This window comes from Pleurodeles waltl, chromosome 4_2, assembly GCF_031143425.1.
Source record: "Pleurodeles waltl isolate 20211129_DDA chromosome 4_2, aPleWal1.hap1.20221129, whole genome shotgun sequence".
Lineage (NCBI taxonomy): Eukaryota > Metazoa > Chordata > Amphibia > Caudata > Salamandridae > Pleurodeles > Pleurodeles waltl.
In genome coordinates, this window is record NC_090443.1 from 339,605,503 (window position 1) to 339,623,139 (window position 17,637).

Here is a 17,637-nt window from a genome sequence, read left to right on the forward strand (position 1 = left end):
GAAGTAACTGTGAATTCTGAAAGACGCCACCCACAATATTTAGGCAATCGGAGTGCCACTCCCCGAGCTGTTCAGGCATGAAGAGTCCCAGGGGTCCGTGTTGACCCTGGAGGGGAATCACCAGGGAGTACGGACTGATCCACTTAGTTAGCTGTAAGGCCCTGGCCAGGCATTTCCGGGCAACCCTTACGTGGAGGGACCATAATTGCTGCATCCGAATGGTGGGAGGAAGAAATTGACGTAGTACGTAGAGGGCCCATTCCCCGTGTTCGTTTCTTATAAATTCCTGCCTGCTAGCCATCAGGAGACCCACTGGAGCTGCGCCACGAGGTAATAGTCTTCAATGGATGGTGCTCCCAATCTCACTTGTCCCACAGGCACTTGAAGTTTACGAAGGGACACATGCTACCTTCCACTGTCCTCTAGGAGGTCAACCCATAGTTGGTCCAGGTCCTCAAAGAAGTGCCAGCATGGAAACACTGGGACACTTACAAAATAATAGAGAAGATGGGGTAAGATGATCTTTTTCGATAGAGCGTTCTTGCCAGTTAGGGCCAGCAGCAGTTTCTGCCAGAAACCTGTTTGGGATTTAAGAGCTGTAAATGCGCACTGTAGCTTACTGTCGAATCAATCAATCAATCAGTTTTTATAAAGCGCAACTACTCACCTGTGAGGGTCTCAAGGCGCTGGTGGTGGGTCTGGGCCCCATTTGAAGAGCCATGTCTTGAGGTTCTTCCTGAAGAAGATGAATGATGGGCTTTGTCTAAGGTGCGTGGGCAGGTTTTTCCAGCTCTTAGCTGCAAGGTAGGCAAAAAAACTTCCTCCGGAGGTGGTTTTCCGGGTGCATAGGATGGTGGCTAGCGCCTTCTGGGTGGAGCGGAGGGGTCTGGCTGGGTTATGGAATGAGATGCAATAGTTCAGGTAGGCCAGTCCGATGTTGTGAAGGGCCTTGTAGGGGTGGGTGAGTAGTTTGAAATTGATTTGCTTCTTCACTGGGAGCCAACGGAGGTTCCTCAGGTTTTAGGAGATGTGTTTCACGATAAGTCTGGCGGCGGCGCTTTGGATGAGTTGTAGTTTTCTGATGTTCTTTGAGCAGGCACCTCTGAGAGTGATAGTCTGATTGCTAGATAGCGGACTGCCGCGATGCCCAGGGTTGGTGCCTCGCGATGCAGGGGAAAGGCACATAATTTCTGCCAGTTTACACGTAGCCCTGCAGAGGCAGCAAAGTCTTGGAACGTAGTTGCTATAGGTGACATATCGATAGCCACATTGTGAACGTATAGCAACAAATTGTCTGCATAAAGTGATATCGCGTGCATGGTTCTATCCAGGGGAATACCCCATTGTTGGCCCTCATGGTGGAGCCAGTAGCCTAAAGATTCCATGGCGAATAAGATGTGGAAGAGGGGGCATCCCTTGCGCGTTCCACGGCCTATGGGGAACAGAGGTGAGATGAGGCAGCCAATAAGGAGGTGGGCTATGTATACAGTAGCTCATTGTATGCAAGGAGCTGCTGATCCTTTCCTACAGCCAGTGCTTATTTGTAAATAAAAACGTTCCGTGCCCAAAGCCCTCCTATTAAACACGCGGCTGCTGCATTTAAATGTGCAAGCACGGAATACTGAGGTAGCGGAATCCTGAAACCAGCTCAGGCCTCTTCAATCCATTTACAGCCACTCCCTGTCCTTTCAGCTCACTCTTGCAGCTTTCTGCTTTCTGCATTTGTGAAGCTTTTTCATTTTTCTCTTCCTCCGTCTTTCCCATGTGAGTCTTTTGCTTGCAGCAGATGCTTGAGGCAGAAGAATAAGCGCTGGCCCTCAAAAATAAGTGCCGGTGCTCAGCACCAGGAACAGTAAGCACAAATTAAGCACTGCCTACAGCCTTCGAGACCTCGAAGAGGTAGTCCCACGACAAAGAGTCAAAGGCCTTCTCAAGGTCTAATATGAGGTAGGCTGCACTTGAAAATTGGAGTAAGGCCTGTTCCGTGATATGGAATAGGTGCCTGATGTTATTAGATGTGCTCTGCCCAGACACAAAACCATTTTGATCAGGGTGGAGAGAACCTGCACGTAGAGTTCTGACAGTACCTTGCCAAGGATTTTGTAGTCGGCACCCAATATCGCAATTGACCGATAAAAGTAGGATCCCAGTCTGGTTTCAATGAAGAGATTAGAAGCAATTCCCGCAGGGAAGACGGTAGGGTGCCTGTAGTGAGGGCCTTGTTATCCATTTCCACTAGGCAGGGGACTAAGTCAAGAACCAATCATAGAATTCGATGGGGAGTCTGCCCAGACCAGGTGTCTTATTACAGACATGGTCTCAGATAGCCTCTTTAACTTTGGTAGATGTGATTAGCCCATCCAGTTCCTCTCGCTTAGGGGCACTTAAGGATAGCAAGTGAGGAGAGAGTAAAAGGTTGTGTGCTGCTTTCAGGGTGGAGGAAGCAGGTGCTCTATACAGTTCTGCATAGTAGGAGCTAAAAGCTTGAAGTATGGCCAGTTGGGATCGGCCGATTTGGCCTATGGTCATCCAAATGTCAGTGGTAGGGGGGGCTGTGTGTTTCTTGGTGGACGAGCCATGCTAAGAATCAACCCAGTTTATTACCCATAGCATAGATGCAAGCTGTATATGCAGTGAGATTATAGCACCAGTTGCTTTTTGTTTTTATGCGTGTATAAGGACGCAGTGCTCTGTGTCATCTAAGGAGGTAACTGCTGCATCGGTGTTGCACAGGGCCCCTATTCGTTCCCTACAGACTCCCACAATGTTCTTTTTGCAAAAGCCCCTTGTGACTACTTTGAAACCGTTCCACTTAATGGCTCGCATGGTGGCAGTGCCATGATTCATCATAAAGTACTGATTGATGTAAGTGAGTTGGGCGTCGCAGAAGACAGAGGCCCTCATTCTGACCTTGGCGGTCTTTTCGCAAGACCGCCGAGTTACCGCCGCGGTGAAGACCGCCGACCGCGGCGGTATGCCGCTGTGCGGATTCTGACCGCTGGGAGCGTACCGCCGGAAAACCGCCAGCAGCCACACTGGCGGTCGGCGGGAAAGTGGAGACTGGTCAACCTCCACCGCCACGCCAGCAGAACACCGCCCACAGAATTACGACCCACATTTCTGTGTGGCGGTCTTCTGTTGGCGGTCTTCTGTTGGCGGTCACCTCCCCATGGCTCCTGTCACCTCCCGGAGGACCAACGCACAAGGTAAGTTGATCGTCCGTGAGGGGAGGGGGTGGGGGGGTGTTGTGTGATGTGTGCGTGCATGGGGGTGTGCGTGGGAGTGTGTAGAGGGGGTGTGTGAGTGCGTGCATGCGGGCGGGGAGTGCTGCTGTGCCTATGGGCAATGTGTGTAGTTCGGCGGGTGCGCATGTCGGCATGTATGTGTGCGGGTATGTGTCCCCGCTGTGTATGTGTGTGTGTAGGGGGTGTGTATATGTGCATGTAGGGGGTGTGTGCATGTCGGGGTGCGTGTATGTGCATGTCGGGGTGGGGGTGGGGAGGGGGTTCGTACCACCTCTGGGGGGTGGCAGGGGGGTGGAGGGTGTGGGGGGAGGACTCGGGGGGGCAGTGGGGGGTGGGGGAGACCCCTATCAGTGCCAGGGAAGGAATTCCCTGGCCCCGATAGTGCCTACCGCCATGGTTCGCATGGCGGTTCCCAACTGCCAGAAACCGCGGCGGTAAGCAGGGTCATGATACCGTTGGCGGTCTTGGGTCGACCGCCGGACCGGAGTGCGCAGACTCCAGCCCGTCGGTCATGACCGCCGTGGCTGTCGGAGTGGGGAAGTGGCGGTCGGTCGCGGCGGTGACCGCCGCGGTCAGAATGCCATTTTTAATACCGCCGGTCTGTTCGCGGTCCGACCGCCGTCTCTCCGCCGACCGCCAAGGTCAGAATGAGGGCCAGAGTCTTCTAACGTGTCCTTAGAGAGTCACCAAGTAGGGACAGGCGGATGCGGGGTACCCCATTTAATATCCATTATATGATCGGCATGGTCAGAAAGGACGCAGACCATATAGTTGGAATATGTATACTGTGGGAATAAGTCCGGGGAGCACATGAAGGGGTCCAGACAGACGTATAAATTGTGTGGGCCGGTCTAATTGGAGTACAAACGTGTGTGTGGGTTATGGGATCGCCACATGTCCTCTAGGGACCACTGTTGGGCCCATCTAGGGAAGTGCTGTGAGTGCAGCCGTGCCGGGGCAGGAATTGGTGGTGGGTGGGAGCGGTCCAGGGATAGGTCCAATATGTAATTGTAATCAGATCCCAGGATCCAGGGGATAGCCACCCACCGGGCGAGGACTCGTCACTGGGTGGCTCAGAATGGTGGCTGCTCAGAGTTAGGAGCATATATGCATCCCAGGAGTATGGGGTCTCCATCAAGTCGCCCCTCTACAAAGACATAGCTGCCCTCTTTGTCTATAACTGCATTAAGAGTTTAAAATGGGGTACCTGGGTGTATCTACAGCAGGGTGCCCCTGGCGAAGTTTGAATAAGTCATTCAGTGAATTATTCCACGCCACCGCTTGCCAAGGCATTGGAGCTCAATGTGGGTAAGGTCTATTTCCTTGAGGAAGCTAATACGTGCCCTTTGTCACTTAATATAAGAGCAGATGGCATAGCGCTGATGTGCTTGAGTGCATTCCCCAAACATTTAAGGTAAGAAATTGTGTAGTTTGTCTGGTAGCCATAGGGTAGTGTCAAGAAGGTTCCGGAGTAGGGAAAGGGGTGGAGGGTGGGATGATATCCAGTATGCTCATACCTATCCACAGGGGTGTGGAAGTTGTACCACTTGTGTAATTAGGAGAAGTACAGCAAATGATAAATAACAATACAGAAACAAAAACCAGAGCCTGCAGCAGAACGTTGCATGCCCAAACTTCTGCTCTATGAGCCGGTGCACAGAACAGGGGTAGTGGTAAGTTACAGTTCTTTAACTTGAAATGTGAAGTAAAGGGGAGCTTCAGGCATGCAATTCAGTATATTATTCTGGCAGGCAAATCTTCCAGATGTATAGAAGCAACTTGTCTGGGGGGTCCTTCCCCCAAGTGATCAGGGTTCCGCACGAGAATTTCCTTATGGCTCAGGATGACGAGTCCTAGACCAGGTGCTCTGCACACTGTGGTGTGACCACGGGGCCAGACAGCAGCCAAAAGTGGCCCAATTCACTTGTGACTGGTTCGTCCTCTCTCCCAGAGGTGCTATTGTCCGTGTGTTGAGGTGGGGAGGACTGGTAGAGGGCAAATGCCGCTCCTTTGGCCGACTGTTGGCATTGTTGAAGGGCATGCTGAGAGGGGCTCCCACAGTCTCTCCAGATCTGTTTGGCTGACTATCTTGGGGACCCTTGCATTTCTGGGACGTGGTGTGCTGCTGTATAATGATGGTGGCTGCCGGCTACTCTCAAAATGGGTCTCCACCCACTCTCAGGTGGATTCTGGCTCAGTGAAGAAGTAGGTCTGCTGGTCATATAGAACCTTCAGTTTTGCAGGGAAAAGTAAGGAGTATTGGAAATTCAGGCCCATATTTATACTTTTTTAGTGCCGCACTTGCGTCCGTTTTTGACGCAAAAGTGGCGCAAACTTACAAAATACAACTGTATTTTGTAAGTTTGCGCTGCTTTTGCGTCAAAAAGTGGCACAAATGCGGCGCCAAAAAAAGTATAAATACGGGCCTCAGTTCTCATAGTCGACGTTTCACTGAAAGGTGGGAGGAACATTAGTGTTGGGTTTGCATAGGTTAGTCCAGGAATATTGAAACCGTGCAGTTTTTGCTCCTTGTAGGATTGCGTCTCTGTCCTTGTAGTGCAAAAGCTTGGCAACTACTGGACGCAGGAGAGGGAGCTCCTGGTGGGGGCCTGCGGGCAGGCACACAATGTGCCCTATCCATAGTGAAGTGGGGCCAGTGGGACTGGGCTGGCGCGAAGGAACACACCCTTCTTCTAGCAAGTCAATCATTGAACTGGTTCCTTCGCCTCCCTCCAGCAGGCCCACCACATGGATAGTATTGCGACGGGCCCACCACTCAGTATCTTCAGCTCTGCATTCTACGTGTTGTACTTGGTCAAGCAGATCCTTTGTTGACTGTTCTTGAGTTGCAAGGTGGAGTTTGAACACTGTGAGGGTATGCTCCGTCTCAGTGACTCTGGAGGGGCAAGACCGCAGGTTACCCTGGTTCGCTGCGCCACACCAGTCATTCTGTCTTCTAGGCTGTGGATCCATGCCAGGCTGAGGTGGAGTTGTGGGGGTCTTGCATGTATGATGCTCTCCAAAGGAGTCAGAGGCTAGAAAGTCTTAGTAAGAGGGTCACCCCCAGAAGTTTGGGCTTGATGCTACCTGAGCGGGAGGTACCAAAGCAGCCATCAGTCTTGGCTCGGGTATGCTGGGTATATACTGCATGGTGCTGGGGTGACAATGTGTGTGAGGCAACCAACGGGTAGTCCAGTGGTGCCCCACCTCTCGCTGCAGCGGGCAGCGCAACAGGGACTCACATCTAACTAGTCCAATGGGAGGCCTCCCCCTATCACCTGTGTCTGGTCTCCCTCCTGTGGGGTACATGGAGGATACTTGTACTTCTGTGTGCTGCGAATCGGGCTTCAGGCGGCAGCAGTCCAAGAGGTTGTGTCTCTTCACGTGATCGGGGTAATGGGAGCAGGTGCAAAGCGTCGGGAAAGGAGCAAGGTTAAACTGGAGTTTGGACTACCCCACCTCTCCTCACTTTCAATGGCGGTTCCTGGCGCAAATCAATGCAGAATTGTTACTGTCTGTGCTCTAGGGTGTGCAGCGGTGCCTCTCCAGATAGGGCCAAGTTAGCAATGGGCAACCCCCTCCCTGCGCAGCCCTCACTCGTTAACAGACATTTTCACGGGGGCCCAGAGAGTTCATATCAGACCTCTGTGATTCCCTGGGTGGTCACTACCCATATGCTATGCAGTCATCTGCGGTCCGGAACAATGCAGAGGTGAGCCCCCACCAGTGCTCCTTGGGAAAGTCCGGGACAGGCCAATGTGGGGGCGGCACTGTTTTCCCAGGTACTTGGGTCGCATTGTGACAGGTAAGGAGCTGGGCCGGGAGATGTTGCAGTGGGCTGCGTCCGTGCTGATCGCCCACCAGCTGTGTCTGTAGTTAGGGCCAGTGCTCTCTCCCACCTCAGCCTCTGTGGGGGAGGATCTGATTCTCTCAGGCAGAGGGCCTCACCGCCTTGCATTGGTGGAGATCTCAAAGTCCTCCTGCTTGAAGGCCTTGTCACTTTAATGGCAGCCTGTCGGTCGCACCTGTCTCATAGCTGACCCTCTGGCAGTGCAAGGCGTCTGATGCAAGGCAACTGCTCAATCAGAGTCCACAGGAAGCTTTCTGGCTCCCACACAGGCAACCGCTGATGCGATCCTGGCCTGTGTCTGGTCACCGACGGCCTTCAAGCTCTGCAGGCCCCAGGCGGGGGTCGCACTGGCACTTGGTTCAGCCCACAGCAATCGGGCTCTGTTGCTTACAACCAGCGGCTCCTGTGTGGCACTCGGGTGAGGAGCTCTCCCACTGGTCGGGTGCAAGAGGGCCACCGGTGGCTCTGGTAGCCCTCTCAAGATGAAGGATTCTTGAGGCCCGCCTTGCCGCAATTTGCGCCAGGTCTTGTTCCAAGCACACTTGAGTTTCATGCTCTGTGGTAAATGGGTGCCCATGAACCATTACTGACCATCTGGTCTCCATCTTTTTTGCCATGTTGTCAGAGCACAGAATGGGAAATGCAGCGGCCTGCTAATAGGCAAAACTTTTGCACCGGGGAATGGTCCTTGCCCTTACCTCCAAGCAACAACACACAACACCACTGAGAATGTGTTATTTTTGCAAGACAGAAGAAGCACCAACCACAACTGGGCAGAAGGAGTGAGTGCATAGTATACATGCCAGCGCTGACATTTCAACGGACAGAGGAGTAGCTTGCTGGGAATGGGTTGGGGTGGGGTTGGGCTGCTGCATTCCGTAAAGGACTTGTTACCACTGCTGTTTCACTCTCCCATTCCATAGGACCACCTGACACTGAAGACACCCAAATATAAACAAACATCATTACTGAAAGTACCCTCAGCTCTTGCCCACCAACTTCATTGCACACATTCATGTGTGCACAGCTACACATCTTGCATGTCCTACCCCACTTACTGTCCCACAGTGTCCCATGATGCCTGGGGTAGATTACCTCCTTGTCGACAGCAGTGGGGAACGCCACCTTGAAGTAGTTGAACTGTGCCATGCGGATAGCGTTGAACCAGTTCACGATCTCCTTAAACAAGCAAGGGAAGGCAGGAGTTAATGTGAATGATACAAAACTTCCTCAGTACATCAGATGAACTCCCAAAGCACTTAGGCATTCATACCACACTCCTAAAACAATGTCCAGAGCCAATGTTCCAAACCCCACCCCACAGGCATGCCCAAAAAAGGAAGCCATATGCTGAGCTGAATTGCACAAGCTCTGAAAATATGCCCCTCAAAGTGGAACACAAGAAAGACGAAACCTCATTCTGGCCCATCCATGTCTATGACTGCTTATGTAAATCCACTGTAACTGAATTTGCATAGTGTGTACTACCTCCGAAGAGGCATTGAAGCACATTATAAAGAGTATCACACTACTGCCGAACCCAGAGTCTTGCACTCTTAGGTAACCATGTTATTATTTTACTTCAGTTTCTTTGTGGCATGTTAACTAATAGACGTAATATGAAATCTTTTGTAGGGGCTGTGATGCTATTTAAAGTTAGCTACCATTTGACCATCTACTCCATTTTATGCAAGTGATTCCATTTTGTGCCTTGCTGCTATTCTGGTGTTTTTCCACCCAAAGCTTGTTTTCCACACTGAACCTGTTTGAGCTCTTCTCACCAGAGCAGGGTCACACCGTGCTAGAACATATTATGGGGGATTTGGCTGCGATAGGAGAGTACAAGGCTGAGAATGTTTCCATCAGAGAAAAGTACAGCTCTGTCTCAGCAATGAGCATTGAGGCCTGGCCTGTTCTTTTGCATGTTTTCTACACAGACCAAGTACAGCCAGCATTTGAATTCCATAACAGAAGGGAGGGCTTTACTAGAATCTTCCTCTTGAGTTGGTTTAAGGTATAAAAGATGAGGAAACGTAGCACTGAGACAGGAACTCACCTGTGAGCTGGATGCACTGCCCAGGAAATCCCATTTGGGGAACGTCTCCTGCCTCAGCTGTTTGAGGGTTCCCCAGCTTGGTGCTGGCAAGGATGATGGATTTAATCCCCATGGTGATGCATTTTAATTCTTAATTATTTAGCTTATGTTTATGTTCACTGTTGATGTACTGCACATTTTAGTCTGTGATTATTTAGCTGCTGTGATTATTCTGGCATATGCACGTTTCACTTAATTTGAGTTAAATGCTTATTTTCATATATTTGTGTGCTTTTATTTGATATCTGGGAATTGCCTTAATAAATTCATTACTCAGACTAAGAGTGCTGCATTCCTTGACATCGTCTTCTCTTAGTTTAAACAAGAGCAGAACAGGGGCTGTGTGAGTTCATGCAAATGATTGGTGAGATGAATAAATGGGTTAGAAAAGATTTGGTACTATTAGGTTGCAGTGATCTGGTTAACCCATTTCAAAAGAAAGCAGATTGACAGAACATAATAAAAATATGGTAAACAGGCAGGCAGCTCCGAGGAGGGTATGAACATGAAGAGTAGAGCATGCAGAGGATGCTAGGTGAGGAGAGAGTTGACTCAATAGCAGAAAAGGAGGGGATGCATGGGATAGTTGTAGATCTATTACATTTAGGAAAGGCACTCATTTGGGTTCCAGCTTAGGCCAGGGTACACTTCAAAAGTCTTAGTTTTATGACTGGCCAGTGATGAAATCAGGGTAGCAGAGTGTGAAGGAATGTGCAGACACGAGGGTGACCACCTCACTCCAGGTCAATACTGACACTGCCTCCAGTCCTAACCTTTTCACTCACAAATCACGTGTTAATTTACTTTAGTGAATGGAAGCGAAACAAGACTGCAACACCCAGAATGCATTTGATTATCATATGAAAGTGCAGGACTGGAAAATGTGTTCATAATGACCAGGAGGGAGGTGGTCACCCTAGCATAAACAGCGAGAAAATAAACGCATGGAGCACCAGGAATATGCTCTCCAAACTTAGCACTTGTTCTTTTATTGTTTTTAAATAGTTTTATGGTCGCTAAAATCTCGATCGGTGTATGGTGACTATAACTTTCTGTACATTATTTTTTACACTTACGCAAAAGTAGTAGAATCATGGCTCGTCAGTGCTCTCTTGTGGTCATGGGACTGAATAACATGAAGTGAATGCTGCATAATACACCTTAATTATGTAAAATGACTAAAACACCTTGTTCTTGTGAAATGACTGATCCGGGCATAAGTTGCCACAGAAGGAAACAAATCTCCTGTCAAATTTTTAAATAAATTGACTTTCTAAAACCTAGCAAAAAGTAGACGCCGAGGGAGAAAAACTCTGTAAACTTCCCTTTTTTACGGCAGGGCTCACCAGCAAAAGTGCTAGTGAGGTAAGTGCCCCATAGAATTTTTTTTTTACAGAAAATGTATTTCACTCGCATGCTCTGACAGAATAATAACACTCGTTCTGTGAAGGGAGATTACGCGTGATACCGTTTCCCTAAACAAGCAGTGGCAAAGTCAATATGTTTAAATATTTGTAGTCCTGGCAATTTGGCGGATGCTTAATTTTTTTAATTAAAAACAATACTGTAGGTATATGCCGCATAAGTAAAAAGAAGAAATGGATAGTATTTTAGTAGAACAATATGGGTGCTTCCTAGCAGGCAGGTGTACTTAAAAAGGTATAGAACCCATCTTTAACATAATTGCACCTCACCGGAAAATATGATTCTTTTTGTCGCTAAGAAAAGGCACTATTGACACAAGGATGATTTAACAAATAAAAAGAATAGAGAAAAGAATGAAAAAAGCATTGGCAAAGTAAATTATCGACACTAACACTTGTGAAGTGGACTTTTTAAGGCACACATGCCTTGCAAAATGCCACATTCGCAGTGCAATAGAAACCATGGCTGAAAAGGGTCTGATTCGTTGTTTGATGCCATATGCTGTGGTGGGCGGGAGAAAAATATGAATTACAGTTGAACATACCAGTGGATGAAGACGGCTGACCCAAAGTACCTGTATGTATGTATATGTATGCACTCTTAATTTATGATTTTATTCGTTGCATGAAACTGACAAGGCAAACCCTCAAAAGAAATTAAGGCCCATATTTAAAAAAATGTAACGCCGCATTTGCGTCATTTTTTGACGCAAAACAGCGCAAACTTACAAAATACAATTTTATTTTGTAAATTTGCGCCGATTTTGCGTCAAAAAACGACGCAAATGCGGCGCTAAAAAAGTTTAAATATGGGCCTAAGTCTGAACTTTGATGAAGCAGAAACCCTCGTTTTGTGGGAGTAGTTTACAAAAGATAAGTTTGTTTACAGGCAAAACCAAGGAAATTACCTGACTGAGGTCAACTCGGCAGTCCCAAAGAACTTTTCTTATTTTGTGGGCTGCGATGGTGACACAATTACAATTTGGAACTAGTTTCAAGACATTCTTAAGCCATTTTCTTGCTGACCCGCTACAAGAGCAATACATTCACATGAAACCTGTTTAAACAAAGCAAGAAACATTCTTCCTGTTTTTCATTAATCGGGAAAAGAAATATGTAAATAGTCAATCCACCAATTTTTCCTGCAACAGGGCAATAACACTACTTTGGAAAATTGGAGATAAAATTTAGGTTAGGTCTAACATTTCATTTAATCAGAAGAGGAGTGGCGAAATGATATGATGGCGACTGCCTTTGTGACCGTACGGATCTTTTAATTGCAATAATTGAAATGTTGCTCGAAAGGTATAAACTAAGCTAGCCAAAGTGGTTTATTATTTTTTATTATCATATCAATTTGACACATTTATATAGTGTAAACCTAGCCAAGTGTTTTTGTCGTCCTTGCTTTCGGAACCTCCAGCATTAGAGATTTCTCCGTGTTTTTGTTTTTTCCTTTTCCTTCCATATATCAGCGGCTTGTCCTTTCAGAAGGTGGGGTGTACTACATCCTTGGCTTTGTGGGTTACGCAGGCTTTCCTGAATTTGATTTCGACCAGTGGAGGTCTCTCAAGATGGGCAAGATGCAGACCAATATCGTTGCCCATTTAACAAGCCATGTAGCTGCATTAGGATGACTCTGAGGGAGGCTAGAGCAAGCGAGTAAGGCCTTACAAGAGGGCGGGTGCTTGCACCCTAAACAAAAAAACCAAAGAAGGGATGGATTGTGTCAGTTTCTTTAGAAGGTGGAGCTGAAATCGGGCTATTTTCACGAGCTTGGTTATGTGTGCAGACCTTGAGATATTCTTATCCATGACTTAAACCGGGGATGTTGTGGTGGCAAAGGGCAAAATTAAGCCCAAGTCGTTCAGGATATATTGTCAGTGCTTGACAAGCAGTGGGGTTGCTAGTATTTGTAGGGGGTAGTGGGTTTTAATAGTGTTAAATTTTAGATAATGCATGAGTCGAAGATGTTTCTCAAGAATGCTTTCTTATTGGCAGCCGGGTTGGAGACTTTGATGTAAAGTTAAATACTGACTGTGGGTCGTGTATTTGTATCCCCTCTCTGGTTAGCATCAGATCCAAAGGCTCCATGCACAAATGAAACAGAAATGGAGATAGATTGCATCCCAAAGGAATGCTCCACGGCTGGTAATTCTGTGACCTGAAATGTTCTGCTTTCACAAACTGAGACATTGATGTGAAGACGGACTAGAGTCATTTTATGACTGTGGAACCCACTTCTACCTGGATGCAGAGGAAATCCTGTGGTATGTTATGGTATCGAACGTGGTATGTTGGTAGGTAGGTATAAGGTGTTATAAAGTGCAATGTTCAGATACAAAATGTATATTGTAACCGCAGCACTAAAAACAAAGCAAAGACCCTAGCCAGAAAACAGACTTCAACAATGAAGCCGAGGAAAGAGCCACACCTTCAGAGCCTTTCTAGGCTTATGCAAATGACATCGCTGAAGCAACAAACGAGGCAAAGAGTGTGCCACCAGTCAACACTGAAAAGGCCTGTCCAGCAAAAGACGTCCATACAAATCTAGGCAACTTGAAAGATAGTGATCCTGAGATCTCAATGTGCATCACGGGGGTTACCAATTAAAAAAGCGTCTGTGACTGCAACTGTGCAAAAATGACTAAACAGCTGCTGGGAATGATAAACCCTACCACTTATTGTTTACATTCATGGAGATCAGGAAGTCAAAGAACATAAGGAGCAAAGTTATTCTTCTGATAAACCAGTCAGTGGCTAGTAGTTTACCCGAGCAGGGTGAATCGTAGGCCTATGAAGGTGAGATCCATGCCAGATATTCAGGATATTCAATGCCTTTGTAATAAAGTTCCATTTTAGATCACTGAATGTACATTTTATCTTATGTAGACACCCGGAAAACCTGTCATAAATTCAGACATCCTGGTTTCTTCCTGTATAACCCTGATCTCGCAGGAGAAGGTGCACAAAGTTGCTAACCGGCCTCTGGTCACGAGGACCACTATTAGCCAGTGCTGGCATTAATTACCAACGGTACTTTGCATTTTGAGACATAACAGAAACCAAGACATAGCAAAATGCAGTTGGATAAAAGGCCAGGGCTTAATAAAGGTGTTTCTAGTTAGATGGCTCAGAGTTGTCAGCACCAGTCTACAGTGAGAGGCCCAGAGGCCGGTGCCCTAGGCGACCTTCACACACCCTCACAATCAGCACTCAAAGTGTTCCAAATATCTCCTAGTCTCACCTCACCATCCTCATGGTACAGGAAGATATTCCTGGTTTTGCTGTCCTTCCGGTGTGTAATCTGCAATCCGTTGGGGTTCCCGATCTTTGATGGCTGGAAGGAAGCGTTGATGCTGTCCACTTTTATGACACACTTTGGTTCTTTGCCCTAAAGAGAGAGGCAGAACTGTACATTACTCATGGATTCCAGCGGAGGGCACTCTTCACAGGATAAACAAGGACAGAGGCTTATATGGCGGGAAACACCTACAGCTGGGGTGCTGTCATCAGAAGGTGGCACTCTCCATGGCTGGGAACATAGCGCGCAAAGAGTGCTCTTATAAGGGTAGGGAATACAGCAGCGTGTACTCTCACGTGGGTAGACAGCACCGGCAACTGTGGCGCACTCACAAGGAATGGCACACGCAACTCTACGGGCTGCGTTCCTCAATATCAGTAGCAGTAACAACAAGGGTGCCATCTTTGGGAAACACTAAACATCTGAGAAACTTCCACCAAAGTGGGGAATACCAACAGTAGGCTGGAAAATACCAATTTTTGGGTGTGATCTCCCCAAGGTGGGCAATACCAACATTTGGTGGTGCTAATGGAGATGCACTTAGCAAGGTGTGTAACGTTGACTGCATGAGTCGTTCTCAACACTTCAAAGAGTCTAACTCTGGTCTGCTGTGTGGGACCCACTTTCATGTTGGAGAAACTGGTTTGTTCTACTCACTTCCTGTGTTTTGAAGTACTTGAGAGTCCCCTCTCGCTCTGAAAGGACAAATTTCCGAATGAGGAACTGCTTGTTGTCTCGTCCGCGTTTCCAGAGTGTCCCCTCTCGTACACCTAGAAAAGAATGGGCAATATTATTGCACGCCTCCACTGCCACCGGCCCATTTATTGCATGCCTTCTCTGGCAGTAGTAGATTAATGCATGCTTCCACACAGTGCTTAGTTTGTTCAAAACAGTCATACTATTAACAGTAAGTTCAGGGACTCAAAGTTGTACTTAGGAGTCCACTGTGGTTGCTGAAAGCCAGGATCGCCAAACACCAAGGCCTCCTAGTCTTGATTCCAACACATGAATCTTTTTTTACTCAACCCTACACTTCCTATCTCACTCTTTTATATCATTTTTCATTCCTCCTTTCTCTCATTGTCACTATTTTCCTCACTTTCTCTGCTTCATTATTTCTCCCTTTTCTGCCTCTCTCAGTCTCTCTTGCTCTGGCTCAAAGTCTGGTGGTGAAAAATACTTCCTAGCCTAAAAAATGAGTACCTGTGTCCAGCACCAGCAATTCCTATCACAAATTAAGCACTGCTTCCTCTACAATAAGAATATTACTGAATGCCTCCACTTTCATGGGGAAATTAAGGGCCTTATTTAGAGTTTGGAGGATGGAAGGCTCTGCAACAAACGGAGCTGATATCCCGCCTGCCCTATGACAAGGTCCTTGTCTATGTAATGCGGCAGACGGGACAGTCGCCATCCATGTGATGAAGTAGCTCATCTTCCAAACTCTAAACAAGCCCATTAGTCTTTAAGTGTTAATTTGAGGGTTAATGTTGTAGAGCTGGGAAGTACGTTTTATGTTTCTTATTTTCCATGATGTACTTTTAATAGTGAAGTCAAGTCCTAGAGTTGTCATTTATTGTTCACACAACCTTTCATTCAGGCTTTCGTTTCTCTTTGTTACTTGCTTTAATTCCCCTCCTTGCTCTCCTGCTTTTTCTCCGCCACTGAGGCTCGTCAGATGTCTAATGGCCAACAGCTGAAGACCTGTCAAGTACAGGCAATTCTAGAAATGACCAAGAGGTCAAGAAGGGCTAGTTCTATAAGATCATATTGTGCCAGGCACATAAAGCACCAATTACTGTGCCTTTCATTGCATATACTGCCTCCTCACCCTAAGAGTCACTGGGTACCATTAGGAGGAAGCCTGAGGTGAAGCTGACACGGTTGGATGTTATGCGCAACGCCTTCGGTCTGTCTTAACGCTTTAGTCAGAATTACTTTGCATGCTGGGGCTTGGTATTTAATTTTTTCCATTTTAATTGTTGAGTTAAGAATACGCAACAAGCAAGATTCCTTCCGCTAAAAATCGTGGACTAGCTAAAGATGTCTGATGGAATCTGTTGGGCCTCCTGTGATTTAAACTTTCCAACAACTCTCCACAAAAGTTAGTGTGAGCTTCCTAAAGTAGCGGCCTTGTTGTCAGCTTCTTTTCATGTAGCGCCTTGGCAGCGTGAGCTCCTGAGCGCAGTGCATTGCTAGACCCCAATGTCCTTTAGCGCAAGCTTTCTGGTAGCAGAGCTCTTAATGTGAACTTCCCCTAGCAGTGCTTTCAATGGGAATTTCCTCCTTGCGCCCTCCAGCAACACCTGCAGTGTGAGCTTCCTCCTCTATTGCCCTCAGTGTGAGCTCTATCCAGGGGGGTCTAGGCATGAGCTTCCTCCAGAAGGTTCCTCAGTGTGAGCTGGCTCCAGCACAACCCCTCAGTGTGAGCTTCTTCCAGGCATGTCCCATAGTGTGAGCTTCCTCCTCCACTACCCTCGGTGTGAGCTCCCTCAGGGGGTGGTTTCGACATGTGCATTCGCCCAGAAGGGTCGTAAGTGTGAGCTGGCTCCAGCACAGCCCCTTAGTGTGAGCTTCATGCAGCAGTGCCCTCAATGTGAGCTCCCTCCTGCACGGCGGTCAGTGGGAATTGGTTCCATCAGTGTGAATTTTGTCCCAACAGTGTCCTCAGTGGTGGCTTCCTGGCAATGCTACAAGTATTACGTGCCAGAGGGCAGTGCCCTTAGTGTTTGTTTTTGCTAGGAGTACCTCACTGTGAGCCCTCTCCAATAAGTAACCTGTCACAGTTCGATTCCAGGCCACTGTACCCTCAGAGTGCACATCAGTCATCCGTGCCTGTCAGTGTGAACTGCCTCACAATAAACCATGCCAGTCTGAGCTTTTGAGCACCATTGCCCTGTCAGTGCAAACTTCCTGATTTCAAGGTACTATCAGTGTGAGTTTCCAGGCAGCAGTGCCTGCAGTGTGAGTATCCAGGCAGTAGTGCCCGTAGTTTGTCCTTCCAGGCAGCAGTGCCCGCAGTATAAGCTTTGTTGGAAAGTGGATTATTGGTAAGGGCAGGTGAGTACCTACACTCAGCAATAGTCCACAGACTCCCACTAGGTTCAGGCAAGGCCTCAATAAATTAATCCTGGATTGACCCTTGGTAGCTTGGCCATGAGCTGTTCGACTTAACTTAGGAGACAGGTGTTTAAAGCATTTAATATCAACAAAACAGTGAATAAGTAAAACACAAATAGATTATATATTTGTCTTTAACATGACAAAAATTCAATAAAGGGAACCGGAGATATGATTTTTTAAAGATTAAGGCCCCAATTATGACCTTGGCGGTCACCAGACCGCCAGTGTCAAGGTCGGACCGACGCCAAAGTGGCGGTGCGACCACAACATTATGACTGTGGCGAAAGCGCCACGGTCAGACCGCCGGCACCACCAGATTGCAGCGCTGCCCTGCAGATTACGAGTCCCCATTCTGCCAGCCTTTGCACTGCCCATGCACTTGGCATGGACAGTGCAGGGGCCCACATGGACATCCCTGTCACACTTTCCATTGCCTGAATTTCAGCAGTGGAAAATGCAACGGGTGCTGCTGCACAGGCCACACCGTCACATTGGCGCCAGCTACATTAGGAGCTGGCGTCAGTGTTAAGGCCCTGTTCACCGCAGGACCAGAGGTGAACTCTTTACAGGGCCGACCCGCACAGGCAGCCTGATGG

General features: G+C 47.8%; 1 protein-coding gene across 1 annotated transcript in view; it reads right to left on the reverse strand.

The window, feature by feature from the left end:
- LOC138292669 (arf-GAP with dual PH domain-containing protein 1-like) overlaps window positions 1-17,637 on the reverse strand; it is a 74,524-nt gene that overhangs the window by 17,075 nt on the left and 39,812 nt on the right. Inside the window, exons 5-7 of the mRNA XM_069231380.1 lie at window positions 14,576-14,688; window positions 13,862-14,008; window positions 8,191-8,274 (exon numbers count right to left, since the gene is read on the reverse strand). Of these exons, the coding sequence (XP_069087481.1) occupies window positions 8,191-8,274; window positions 13,862-14,008; window positions 14,576-14,688 (344 nt within the window). The remainder of the gene's footprint in view (window positions 1-8,190; window positions 8,275-13,861; window positions 14,009-14,575; window positions 14,689-17,637) is intronic.